The sequence below is a fragment of the Leuciscus leuciscus genome (genome assembly GCF_965113295.1).
Source record: "Leuciscus leuciscus genome assembly, chromosome: 14".
NCBI lineage: Eukaryota > Metazoa > Chordata > Actinopteri > Cypriniformes > Leuciscidae > Leuciscus > Leuciscus leuciscus.
The window spans coordinates 5,435,049-5,449,745 of record NC_138738.1 but is presented as its reverse complement, the minus strand read 5'-3'; the positions used below and the strand labels follow the sequence as shown (position 1 = coordinate 5,449,745).

The window sequence follows — 14,697 nt, the reverse complement described above, 5'->3', positions numbered from 1 at the left end:
ATCATCTAATGTGGGTTTATGGTTAGATCAGAGGTCTCCAGATCACAAATATATCCTACATCTCTGGCTTAAACCTGCAGAAATGAGCCTGAAAACAGTGCCACATGAGATCTTCTGAAGCAAGCACAGCATCAATTCCTATAAATATAGAAAAACGAATTTGAAAATTGATAAAACATGTTTTATTGTTATGTACATGCTAAGGCACTGACTGTAGAACAGACCAAAAGCTGACTGGTCAAACCAACAAATACGATAAAGATAAATTACAGACAGTCACTGACAAAATAAAAAAACAAAAACATGTTTTTTGGGGAAAACATAGTGTGAAGAATTATTTCTAAACTTAAAATATGGAGGGTGTATAAGCAAATATTTCTGAGAATATTCCAAAGCTACAATACAAAGCACCAACTGCAAAGAGATCAACAGTGTTGGACATCGAGTTAGATGAAGGCAAAAGAACATAAATGGATCAAATAAACAAGGTATGTACAATAATTAAAATTTCAATACCAAATTAACCGTCAATACTGAGAAATATAGATACAGCTTGCTATAGCACTAGACTGGTCACATGATTTGAAGGGGGGGGGGGAGCAGTTCACTACTCATTTTTGGCATGTGACCAATAAAAGTTACTTGAGCAGAAACAAATAATACAATTATAACAGCAACTGTTAAAAAAAAAACCCAAGTGTTAAGCAAGTTATTGTACTCCACACACACACAAGACAATGGAAAAATACAACAACAAATTTAACATCTAAATGTTAAAATGAACTGTAAACGACCATTTCAGAAAACAAAAAACTGTTCTGATAAGAGAAAATGAATGAATGAACCTTAAAAGGCATAATACATAATTAATGTAGAGGTGTAGATACCACACATCTGAATATAGAGCTGCACAGAGCATTTGCAGGATGCTTGCAAAACTTTAATGACCTTTATGTTGGTTCACCAAACACACACACACACACACACACACGCTCAAATTCACGCTCACACAAAAGCGAGGTTAAATTGCCCTGTACATTGTGCCAGTATATAATAATAAAAAAAATAATAAAAAAACACTAATATAATCAAATTATTCCGTGTGATAAAATGTTCCTTTCATATTGCTACAGAATGTGAGGAGATATAAACGACTGGGAGATTATTTACCGACTCATCTACTGCAAAAACGATGATTGAGAAAGCAACAGCTACAGAATATCTCTGTAATAAAGAAACAATTCATTATGAAAGGATGATGCGAATTGTGAAAAAACGTGATAAATGTTTCTTAGATTCAATACAAATCATTTAAGTTTGCACTGATCTCCCTGATCTTAGTAAACCCCACATGGGGTTGATCAAAAATCAGTCAGGACACATTTTTGGCTTTGTTGTTGTTCTGTGACATAATTAATGCGCTGGATTCTAAACTGCTAAGAGACTGATTGTTGTCGCATCTCTCTCTACATCCTGGAGTCGTTGAGCAGCACATAGGAAGAGTTTTTGGCTTTTTCTTGTGTCTGTAATGAGACTGGGCGTCCCACAGGTCAGAGACTCGCTCTCTCACTGACCACATCCTGCAGGCGTTTGAGCAGCACGTCGTCGTTCTCCTGCCGGAGGCATTTAGAAGGAGACTCGGTCTCATCGCCATCCATCGTGAACGCCCGCTTCTTGCTCACCCCACCCTGACGGATCATCTGGTTTATGTCACTCAGCTCCTGAAGAGAAAGAGAAAGTAGAAGGCTTTAACACAGCCATAACTGAAAAACCTCAATCTATCTATATCTATATTATGGAGGTCATTAGGAGTTTGTAAATTAAAAAAAAAGGATAGTGATGAAACTAAATTAACTGATTTATAATTGTAATAATCAGTTATAGAGACTATAATAATAGGCATTGCATTTCATTCTATGGACATTTCTCAAATTATCTTCCTTGTGATCGACAGAAGAAAGAAAGGCATACAGGTTTGGAATGACATAAGGATGAAAAAATGATGGCAATTTTCATTTTTTTCATGAAATATCCCTTTAAGGGAATTATTGCTGTTGATGTGCGTTGTGACCAACCTTTGATGGGCTTCCAGTGAACTTGTACGTGTAGGCACTGGGGGTGAGACTCGAGCCGTTTTTATGAGGAGAGACAAAGATGGAGTGTCTCTGAGACACCCGGCGAGGAGAGAGAGGCTGAGCCCGAACCGATGGGAATGGAGATAATGGAGGAGCCTCCATCTTTATAGAGAAACAGAGAGTGAGAGTGAAATGCTTGTTTCCAAACTGTCTAAAAAATATTTTAAGAGACAAGATTTTCAAATGAAGCAAAGCAATTCACCAACCTTGTTGTCAAGCGTGGAATGTGCATATTTGAGAGCGAATGATTTCATCTTTAACACATAAACTGAGTTATAGAACTGGATGAGGTCTCCTCTGTCCTCTGATTCGCTGTCAGCCTGTTCCATCCTCTCATTGGCTGCTAACATAAACATAAATAAAAACATTATATATACACAGACATATACACAGAAATATTTTTTGTTTTTGAAAGAAGTCTCTTATGCTCACAAAGGCATTTATTTGATTAATATATAGTAAAAAAAAAACAGTGAGAATGTGAAATATTACAATTTAAAATACAGGTTTTGTATTTTAATACATTTTGAAATGTAATTTATTCCTGTGATCAAAGCTGAATCTTCAGCATCATTACTCCAGTCTCAGTGTCACATGATCCTTCAGAAATCATTCTAATATGATGATTTGATGCTCAATTGTTTTGTTTTTTTCATAAAACATTTCGATAAAAAAAAACCATTTTATCATCAAAAACATGATACCTTTTTTTCAGGATTCTATGATGAATAGAAAGTTAAAAAAATGAAATGGAAATATTCTATAACATTATAAATTAATTTAGAGTCACTTTTGATCAATTTAATGTCTTTGCTGAATAAATGTATTAATTTCTTACACTACTTTTGAACATTAATGCAATATTGTGCTTAAAAAAAATAAATAAAAAGAGATATCTGGGACTTTGTCTACATCATTCTTACACTGGTCTGCTGGTGGATCCACTTCCATGTTCTCATCTGCCTGCTGCTCTCTGGGACGCCCCTTCAGTAAAACACTGCGGTACACCTACAAACACACAAACAGGATGATGTGGATGCCTCATATGTGCTCTCATCACAGCAGCTTTTTGACACTAGGGAGCTGGGGCACGCATCCATCTTGTACCTTTATCAATAATATTTATGTGCAATTCCACATCGCAGGTTTGGAAAGACCAGGACTGTTGATACTCACGTGACTGTGGGCCTGAGGTTGGGTTCGGTAGCATTTCATAATGTCCTGAAAAGTGTGCTCTTCTTTTGTTATCTGCAGAAGAAGAAAATGAATAAAAAAAGAAAATTTAAATGAAAATGTTTGATTTTATATTTCCATCTGATGATTAGAGAATTCTTCAGTGATATATAATGTTCAAAAGTTTGGGGTCAAGATTTTTTACATTTTTCTTAAAGAACTGAAACCATTTATTCAGCAAAGATGCATTTATCTGATAAAATGTTACACTAAAGACATTTACAATGTTACAAAAGATTTATATTTCAAATGAATGTTGTTCTTTTGAACTTTCTATTCATAAAAAAATCATGGCAATTTTTTTTTAAACAGTTTCCACAAAAACTGCACAACTGTTTTCAACATTGATAATGATGTTTCTTGAGCAGCAAATCAGCATATTAGAATGATTTCTGAAGGATCATGTGACACTGAAGACTGGAGTAATGATGCTGAAAATTCAGCTTTGCATCACAGGAATAAATTACATTTTCAAATATATTAAAATAGAAAACCGTTATTTTAAATAGTAATAATATTCAGAATATTACAGTTTATACTGTATTTTTGATCAAATAATTGTACCCATGGCTGGCATAAAAGTCATTTCTAGTTCTGCATCTAAAAGACATACCTTCGATATAATGTAGACGGCACAGAGCAGCAGCTGGTCCAGGTGTCTGTCCTTCATCAGGTCAGTGCAGTGAAGCAGAGAATGCTCGAAACACGTCCAGATCTTCCCTCGCAGCTCTGAGGAGATATCCAGCTTCAGACACAGGTCTCGCAGACGCACGCTGGCTAAATGATACACCTGAAAGAACGAGCAGCAGAATTATGCACTTCCGCTAACAAAGATCTTCATTCAATACCAGATGTCAAAAAGCACGCAAAGAACACTCTTCCTCACCTTCCTGAAGAACAGCGCGAGGGATCCAGTGCGGCGGGGTTTGCTGGTTGCCAGAGGCTGTGTGTCGGAGCTGACGAGTGGAGCTGCGGCTCGGCTGGGGGAGGCAGTGAGTAACACATGGCTCGTGAGAGGGTTCATCTCACTGGACTGAAGTTGGATGACTGTGATGCCGCCCATCTCGTTTTTCATCACTAAAGGATACGGAACACCAGCACATCAACAACAAAATCGAACAAACATCTTTTTTGGGAAATGTTTTGCTTGCTATAAGAGGTTGAAATAGAATAAGAGTGGTACTCTGACATGGAATAGTGAGCTGCTGGCCGTTTATGGTTGCCATGGAGAGGACAGTCGTTGTGGCGGAGGTGTTATGGTTGTTTTCCATGGAGGTCGGGATGATTTTGATGGGAGTGACTGAGATTCTTTTCACTGGGGACTGTGGTGGAGCGTCGTCACCAAACAAGCGTCTCTTAGCGCTGCCAGCCGCTGGAGAGCTGTAGCGATCGTGGAGAGAGAGGGGAGATTGAGGGATGTCTAAGAGAGAAAGGACAAAAGTATGAGTACATCTGATTCAATATTCAAAGAAAGCATTAAAGCCAATCTAAGATGGAAACATTTTTCAGAGGGGCTTTTTTTGTGGTTTTAAGTCGGTTAGTTTTGAGGTCGTGTATGCTTAGGGGAAAACAATTTAAATGAATAAATTAAAAATAATAAATATAGAATAAATACAATTAATATAACACATTTATATATGCATTTTAAAATGGTAAATCGACCAAATATGTTCATAATCAAGTTTTTTTGTCCTATCAAATGCTCTCTAGAATATCCCTCCCCTTTAATTATAAACATTCATAGGGTCTTAAAGCCAAGCATCATAGAGGACAGCCTCATTTTGAGACGTACAGTACCTTTGCGTGCGCTGGAGCCCAGGCCTGTGCGGACCTCCCTGATGCGAGGGTGGATGATGGGGGATAGCGCTACCAACGGCAGGTGAGTGGGACCGCCTGCATTGTTGCCCGTGTCAAAACTATTAGAAAAATTTACCTAAAAAAACACACACACACAAAATAGGTAATATCTGTTATTTAAATGACCGCCATGATGCTTATACAATCTGTTCTCCCAACAAAGCAGTTTGTGAGTGTGTGTGTATACCTCTTCCACGGTAGGGATTTTATTGTTAGATTTGTTAAGCGCGTTCCACAGGGCCGAGTCTCTAGTCCAGGCTTTGCTTTCCAGCACCTGCTCCTCGATACTGTTCAAATGCTTCACCATGTCTCGGGACAAACCCTCCTCAGAGCGGATGAACACCTCAATCACCTACACAAACACATCATGAACATTTACTTTGCATTTCAGGTTCATTTAAAAGCACTTAACAGCTTGTTGTGATCTTCAGAGACACATCCATAATTACACAGCAATGTGATGCAACAGTACACTAAAAACTCTAACAAGGATAAAAACTACACCCTGAAACTGAAGCATGTCTCTGCAAGCAGATAATATGAGCTGACACTAGTGGTTCATCAGATCACAAAACTCATTGTTCAGATCATATTATAGTTTTTGAGTCACGGATAGGATCATTTTCGGTCAATAATAAAAAATTAAAAAAGAACAAAACTAATGCCTGTACACTAATTACAAGCATAGATAAACACACTATAACAAAGTTACAAATAATGTGCGGTCTAAATAGTATTCAGAAATTTTTACACCTAATTGTATAACAACAATATAGTGTTCACTGTATGAATTAAATATAGATTAAAGCTGTCTTTTGTTGATTGATTAACATTAATGACAGACAGCAGCAGGTGTTTATAGGCTGCTGTCACTTTAAGACCTAATGCACGGATCCAATATGATACACATCAGATTTCTTTCTCAGCTATTTACATTCACTTAAGACATAACAGACTGTTTTTACAAGAACACTTGCCGAGATGAGTATTTTGACATCATTTTGTGATACGTCCCATGTTATTTGTTTGGAGTTGTTTTTCCCCCCCTTCCCTTTCTCTCTTTACTTTCACTTTTAGCAGGACGATGTGGCTACCTGATTGGTTCATCCATCTGTCAATCATCGTGATGATACAACGCGGCTTCACCAATGAGGGTGCGTCATGTGCCTATAAAGAGCGCACCTGTGTGGGAAGCGGGAGATGATTTGCACGCTAGAGCACACTTACTCTGATTTGATCCTTTTGTGATGCATGTTTGCCTGACCTGTACTGTTATAGTGTTTTGAGAAACGTGTTCTTTGAGAACTTGGTAATTGAGGCTCATTTGGGCTGTCTTTTCTCTGTGAGTATTTCGCTGTTTATTTTGTTCTGGTGGTTTGATCTGTTATTAAACGGGGAAGAGAAAAGAACAGCTGAGATATCACGTGATATACATGTGCTACACTGCGTTATCAATCGTGTAGAACACTAGTTTAGCGACCTGTGCCACCTTTTGTATTTTTCGTTTTGTTTGTAAGAGTAGTTTATTTAGGGCGTCTTTGACGCTGAAGATCTTTTGTTTTTGTCCTTGCTGAATGTTGATTTAGTCAGATTATATATTGTTTTGTTTTTCTAGCCAGATTGGTTTTGGTTTTACTTATTTCTTTGATTTGGCATGGTCTAGTTCTTTTCTCTTTACCTTTTTCTTTTGTGAACCTTTTCTTTGGTTTATACAAGTTGTTTATGTAATCAATTACTTTGAGGTGTCCTTTTTCATATTGATTCTCATTGTAATAAATGTATCACTTTACTTAAACCAGATTGGTTTGTGTGTGAGATGTTTTCAAGTATGCGTTCAATATTTTAAATGTTGCATTAAACATTAATTCCTTATTCCCTCTAGACTAAAAGGGTTTGTAACAGTATGTGTCTGTTAAAGTGTAAGGACATGCGAAATAGGAATCAATTCGGTGTTCTGAAACGTGACTCACTGTGTGTGTGCACAGATAACAGTGCACGAGTATCGAGTAATTAAGTTCTCTTTCGCCTATTCTTGCAAATGATAAACTTTTACTCCATGATGGTTGAACTTTGCAATTAATACACGAATCATGGGGCCTGGTCCGTACGGATCACTGATCAACTACGATCCTAGCTGACACCGTTCAGTACCTTGTAAAAGTAGAAAGGTGGGATCTGTAAGATTTCCAGTATCCATGGGAAGGTTCTTTGAGAGCTGTACGAAAACAGCACCACCTCCAGACAGCACGCCAACAGAGAGCAATGGAGCACCTCCTGCTCTAACAGGACCTGATAGAGATCAGGAGGAGAGAGGAAGAGGTGACAATCTCACACAAAAGCAGACAGTGAGAGCTGTAGATATAGAACATTGAATTACTATTTGGAAAAATACATTTTCCTCTTACTGTTTGGTGATATAAACAGTGAAGTGAAGAGTTAAAATTTCCTAGCATATTTATATGATTTAGCAGGCATGGAGACTGACCGCCATATCTTTGCCCTGTAATCTCTTCATCTCCAGAGTCATGATATTCTCCAGGATCTTGAAGTATAAGATCTCTGCCAGCTTCAGACGATTCTCTGCGAAATCTACACACAAAAACCTGCACTCAGTTACATGATCAAATGTGAGGCTTTTCATAACAGTTAACTTTTTTTAGATGTGCAGCATGTCTGACCCATATGTGATCCTGGCAGGTCATCTGTGGGTTTGGTGTAGGCCTGTTTAAATATCTCTCCCATGGTCTTCACTCGGTTCAGAATGGATTCAGTGGGATTTCGAGAGCAGGAACTATAAAATCATGGTGAAAATAAAACACAAAATCTCTATAAGAAACCAGACTGAAGCCTGAGGGCCATCATGATGGGTTATGCATGCTCAGATGGATGTGTCATTTCAAAAAATCAAACTATTTGTGCATGGTTTTGGCTTTGATACTTGCTTAAATATCTGGACCAGAGCATCACTTGGTGCGTTTCGTAGGCCGGACACCATGCTCTGCAGTCGGCTCACACTTTGGGTGGCTGAGGAAACGGGGGTGACCAGCACCTCTTTCTCCTTCAAATACCGCCGTCCCGTTAGAGGTGTAGAGGGAGCAAGGGACCGTGTCTACACAAAAACACAGCAGGATAGGTCAAAGGACATACACCACCATTCAAAAGCCTAAGTTTTTTAAAGGATATAATATGGATAATAATAAGAAATGCTTCTTGTGCACCAAATCAGCATTTTAGAATGATTTCTGAGGATCATGTGGCACCGAAGACTGGAGTAATGATGCTAAAAAAACAGCTTTGCCATCACAGGAATAAATTACATTCTACAATATATACTGTAGACCTGGGCCCGTATTCATAAAGAATCTTAATGCAAAGAGTAGCTCCTAGTGACAAAATTCTAAGAAAATTCTTAGAAATGTGGGCGTTTACTCTTAAAATTAAAGAAAAAATCCTAGTAAAGAAAAAAGGAATTCAGAAAGCATCTTAACCCTTAAAAGAGGTCTTAATGTCAAAATTGTTAGGAGCACGGACGAGGACTTTTAAGAGGCTTAAGAGTTTCTTTAGCAGAGGAGAAAATGGCAGAAAGACGAAGAGGGAGAAGAAATGTGTTGCAGACAATGAATAACAGTGAGTTAATAAGACTCTATAGATTAGATCGTGCAGGGATCATGTTTGTGACTGATCTTATTAGAGACACGCTAACATCTCCGACACAGCACAGAAATGCCATAGCACCAGAAATGAAAGTAATCACTACATTACGATATTTGGCAACTGGGAAAATTCCATGTTTGATACATTAAAACCAACATTCAAACCACCACTTAAATAGACATTCCAGCAATCAGTGTAATTGGAAAGAGTGGAACAATTTTTATCATTCTAAGCCAATCAAATACCTTATAGGAAATTAACAGCATGGTAAATAAAAAAAAAAAAGAATTTATATACACATATATAATGTGTGTGTGTGTGTGTGTGTGAGAACGGTCAAATAGGAAAAATTACGCATGTAATTTCAAAGTGAAGGCTTAGAATAGACCCTATACTTAAAATCACTTTTTTTTTTTTTCTTCTTGGACAACCAACCAATCACAGTCTTCAAAAGATTGTGTCATACATAGCAACGGGGTCAACCCCGCCTCCTTACTAAGATGAAAGTTTTTGTCTTTTCCTTACTCAGAGTTGCTCTCAGATCGGTCCCGAATTGCTCTTAAGCTAAGACTCCTACGTAAAAGTTTTTAAGCTAAATTAAGAGTTTTCTTAGAGGATTCTTAGAATCTTTATGAATACGGGCCCTGTATTTTATCAAATAAAGGCAGCCTTGGTGAGAGACTTTTTAAAACTCTCACCGACCCCAAACTTAGATTAAACATCCCTCTATATGAATTACTAAATATGTACACTAAGTTTGACCATCAGGATGTTAAATGTAACTCTAATGAATCAACGGTAATAGAAAGCTTCAGTACCTTTTCAAAGTGCTGCTGAAGGTTGTTCTCCACCTGCATGCGGGCGGATAGCTGACCTGACGGAGGATCAGCGGTGGATTTGCGAGGTGTGCCGATCTCCTCATCTGCATCGGCCCCCAGAAACACTCGCTCGTCAAAATCCCCCACAGTCAAAACATATTCCTCATACTCACGATTTACGGCTTTACTGAAAAGACAAAAAGATTCATGTACAGGTGCATACTGAAAAAAGGCATTCAATTTGATGTGTGTTTATATGCATTTTGTGTTTAAATAAATGTCATGGCATATGCTTACTTGTTGTCTTGGAAATTTGGGGTGTCCAGTAATTCAATCAGAGTGTCAGCATCACCTTTTAATATCTGAGAAAAATCAAGGAATAATTTGAGAATGTGGGAAGCATGACCAAGCTGTAAACCAGCAATTGTGTTGTTCTAGCAGTGTAGATTGGTTGTAAACGTGTGTATTCCTCACTTTTTTCTCAAACAGTGTCTTTATGTAGGGTTTGAAGTAGTGCTCCTTTATGCCTTTGGCCTCCACCACCAAACCATCATGCAGTTCACACAACTTGTCAATGACACAGGGCATCTCCTCCAAGTTTTCTGTGTCCTTTGGCAGTCCTACAACAAAGTGAGCAACATACAGATTCAATACTGTAATTGAATCTGATCAAAACAATACAGCACTATGATTGGTGACTCAGGATTCAGGGTTGTTGTAGAGAGTTGTAAAAGCTTTTAATCCACTGGTATGCCAGTTAGAAATCAATACAATGCAAATGATGTATGATAGAAACACAAACTCCTGGAAATCTGATAATAAATTAATCTTTTAAAAATCATAACGTTTTTAGCTCATGGTTTAGTCCTAAATTGTGCCATATGTATGCTAGTGTACTCAAAGTTGACTACATAAAGTGGACTGAAACTGTCAAGAGCATTATTAGTCACATAAACGAAAAGCTATTGGGGACAAGCGCTTGATACGTTCTGTTGCTTGCCACAACTTCCTACTTCACCACATCATACAGGAAAGAAAACAAAGCTCAGAACATTTCATACGGTCATTCATTAGGAGTTATAATAGGCTAAGTTGTACTGTTTTAAATGCACTAAAACTTCAACTACACAGTCAACAGCACATTAACTTTATAAATAATCAAAAATATCTCAAAACTAAGTGCACAACCTTGGCTAGTGACTCCTCTAACGCAACCAATGGGCTTCACTTGTATCTCTGTCTGCCTTTTTAAGGATAATGATTTGTAAGCAGAAAATCAACAATCAATCAAGGTAACATATTCTCTCACAGCAAAGTGAAGGAACGTTACCTCTGAAGTGTTGATTGATGAGATCTTTCCTGTTGGAGCACATGAGAGCGTTGCAAAACACCAGGTCCAGACAGCAGAGCAGGAGGTGATAGGAGTTCACCAGGTCATCTCCAATCATGCGGAAATTACCTGGAATAAAGTACAAATCATGTCATTAAGTTTACAATGGCGTTCAAATCAGAAGAAAGTTTTGGCCAAATCTGTCAAATATGTACGTAGATTAAAATACAATGGGGTCAGTAAGATTGTTTTTTTTTTTTAAAGAAATGAATGTTGTTATTCAGCAAGTACATCCCGGTCTCCATAAAAATATTAAGCAGCACAACTGTATTCTACATTGACAATAATAAGAAATGTTGGTTGCACTTTACTTTACAGTATGTGCACTCACAATGTACTTACTTACCCACAAAAGTACTGAGTAGTGAAAGGTAACTAAGGTTTAGGGGTAGGTTCAATTATTACCCATTAATACAATAAGTTCATAGTACGTTCATGCGAAACAGAATTTTAAAATAAAGTGCAACCGAAATGTTTCTTGAGCATCAAATCAGCATATTAAAATGATTTCTGAAGGATCATGTGACACTGAAGACTGGAGTATTGATGCTGAAAATGTATTACAATATTCTGTAATTTTGATCAATGAAATGCAGCCTTGCAGAGCAGAAGAGACTTCATGCATTGGGTTTTGTTTGATGCTAAAACCACACAAATTATGCATTCGTTATTACTGTGAATTAATGAACTGATTTATTTTATGTTGTTAATAGCATGAATTATGGTTGAAACAGGGAAGGCTTCTTTAAGTCAGCTTACCTTTTGTATACACAAAGAGAGTCCAACAGAACTTGAAGACGTCACTGATGTGGCATGGAAGACGCCTACACAGATAGAAATATTTGTAACCATTTTCTTTTTCAAAAGAAAGCTGAGAAAGGCGATAAAAGGCCGGCCGTTTTACCGGTGTTTGCGGCTTCTGGGCAGGCGAGGAGGTTCGCCCTGAGGATTCTGAAACATGTCCAGAAATATTGGCTCAAATTTTCGGAAAATCACTGTCGACACTTCAAAATTGCGCTCTAGTCGACCTATGCGGCTACGGAAATCCTGAGAGAGGTTCGACATGTCCGACCATTTCTTCATCTTGCTGAAGAACTGGATCAAACTAGAAGAAAGACATAACACAACACTCACATCATACACACCTACATTTATTTGAAATAAAAAGTCTTGAATGCATGAAATAAATGAAGAGTTCAGATGCAAAAGCCTCTAAATGCCATCTGAAATGTTCTTATAGAATGATCATTTTTATCAAGCTCGTATATTTAAATTCAATAATCTCACTTAAATGGCAATGAAAATTACCTATTAATTGTAATTTAAGTGAAATTACTGAACTTAAATATACAAGCTTGATAAAAATGATCATTCTATAAGAAAATTTCAGATGGCATTTAGAGGCTTTTGCATCTGAACTCTTCAAATGCTCTCTCTCATCTAATTCTTTAAAACTAAAACTTTTACATTATATAAAACTGAAATTACGACAGATGATGTCCATCCCGCAGACATCTGTCCATGTCTGTTTGAGGTCCTTACCTGAGCTTGGCTGAGCGCAGGATCCTCGTGAGGGAAACACAGTTGCCCTCCATCACGCCCCGTCCCACTGTAGGGATAGAGCTCTTCCTACAGGCAACATACAGAGAACAGGCCAGCCAGTGCACGACATCACCCTGAGACAACCAAACACATGACAGAAATTAAGATATACATGTCGTACAGCTGAATTAACCCCATATAACCTAATGTATCAGTATCATATTTAATACATGAATGTTTAAGGCCTCTAAATTACCAACATGATCAAACCTGCATGACTTGCCCTCCAATTGATTTTTTTATCAAGTAAAATGGCTTTTAGTATAATGCTAAAATGTCCACCTTCAGGTCACGGTACACGTGTGTTTCTGCTGTGAAATATTTATTATTTTTATTAAGTACACATAAAAACAACTTTTATATTATTAGTAATACTTCAAGATGAACATTTTCTGGACTAAAGCAACTTGATTATATCGATCATTTTTTTCTACTCAATTATGAGCTCCATATACACACTAGACTAGAGCATACTATATTAGACAGCATGATGTATAAAATAGCATGATGTATAAAATCTGATAAAAAACATGCATATTTGTTTTATTTTGTCTTAGGTTATAAACTGTTCAGTAAAAAAAAAAAAAAAAAAAAGCTTGAATAATGAACACCACTAACTAAACATGTATAGAGAAGTTTACTATACATAGATCATCTATATCTGACAGTAAAAAATGTGTTGAAAATTTTATCTTTCCCAGAATACCCTTGACATGACTTCCTCGTCTTTTCTTTGTTTATGTCATGTGACATATATAAGCCTCTGTCACTTTAGACGCAGAACATTAATTCAAGTTTGTTTGTTGTTTTCTGTTTTGAAAATGGTCTCATAAATTTGACATATTTTTGGATATTGACCGTGATATTATTTGAAGTACTTTAATTACCATGGCACACTAATTACTAAATACTGTGGTGATACCATGGTAAACCAATGGAATCAGATGATGATACTATGTCACTTTGAAATTCATGTAGCAAAATACCTTGATACCACTAAGGTATTTCGTATTTGTACTATAGTATTCTTGGAAGTGCCATGTAAATAATGTATATGTTAAGGTACGCCAAGGAGAGCACCAGTCCAGTGTGAATCCCGTAACGTTACTTGTTGCAATCTCTTAGACTAGTTAGGGTCTGTAAAGGAAGCTTTACTAGCTGGTAATGGTTATTTGGACTATATATCTGCATGAAAACAAGGGTGAGTTGAAGGCAGAGCGCGAGATGACAGCTGTTCCTGTCGTTTGGTTGTTGTGGTAACGTTAATGTGAATTAAAGTGGAACCTCTAGCGTGTACGTGTTCCAGATGGAGCTGAAGTTCTGGAGCGCTTCGGCTGCCGTCTCCTCGTCCATATTGAGCTCTTGACAAAGCGCCTCGAGATTCCTCCGTATCGAGCCATCGTCCGATTTAACCGACTCCGAATCAGTTTCATCTCCCCGCATCGCTGTAATCCGTAAAATCCGTTAATATCCAGAGAAAAGTGTTTGGGTAAAACGGAATTGACCCGGAGTGCCGCTGACCTCCTGATGCTATCCCACAATGCCGAGACATACGAATGGCGCGAAAACGGGCTCCTCTCAGCCAATGGGAGAACAGGACGAGATGGCGTCATTACAACAACAAAGACGACAGCGAGGTAGCATGGAGGATTTAAATTACCCCACAGTGTTTACCAATATATACAAAATGTAAAGGATAAAAATACATGCGGTTTTACTTTTGTTCCATACTTATGTAATATGTATTTACCACTTCGTACAGAAACTGTCTATGCAATACTATTTGTGAATTTCACAACTGCTCTTATTTAGCTTATTTCATCTTTAATTGTAACGTTACTTATCTTGTATTATGTGACGTTTATCCGTGAGTACTTTAGTTATATACTTTATATAAATATAATTAGAAATAATTGTAATCAAGTATTTGTTATGTGTTATTATTATATGCTACACAATGAATATCAGCAAATCTACATATTAAAAGTAGAAAAAAGATTGGATATTT

The 14,697-nt window shown here is 37.3% G+C and overlaps 1 protein-coding gene across 2 annotated transcripts; it reads right to left on the bottom strand.

Moving 5' to 3' along the window:
* Positions 1-159: 159 nt before the first annotated feature.
* rbl1 (retinoblastoma-like 1 (p107)) lies at positions 160-14,255 on the bottom strand. 2 transcript variants are annotated; one of them, XM_082136361.1, is made up of 22 exons: positions 13,974-14,255; positions 12,630-12,763; positions 11,992-12,192; positions 11,847-11,911; positions 11,028-11,156; positions 10,172-10,317; positions 9,995-10,059; positions 9,698-9,884; positions 8,168-8,334; positions 7,904-8,016; positions 7,711-7,814; positions 7,377-7,514; positions 5,413-5,577; positions 5,166-5,301; positions 4,558-4,788; positions 4,255-4,445; positions 3,982-4,158; positions 3,312-3,383; positions 3,059-3,143; positions 2,342-2,478; positions 2,076-2,237; positions 160-1,721 (listed from the first exon to the last, which is right to left on the bottom strand). In XM_082136361.1, exons 1-22 carry the CDS (start codon positions 14,130-14,132, stop codon positions 1,551-1,553), a joined length of 3,135 nt encoding a protein of 1,044 aa, XP_081992487.1. In that variant the 5' UTR covers positions 14,133-14,255; the 3' UTR covers positions 160-1,550. The 2 variants fall into 2 exon arrangements, with proteins under 2 accessions (XP_081992487.1, XP_081992488.1); XM_082136362.1 differs by having other exon boundaries at positions 2,342-2,475.
* Positions 14,256-14,697: the final 442 nt, after the last annotated feature.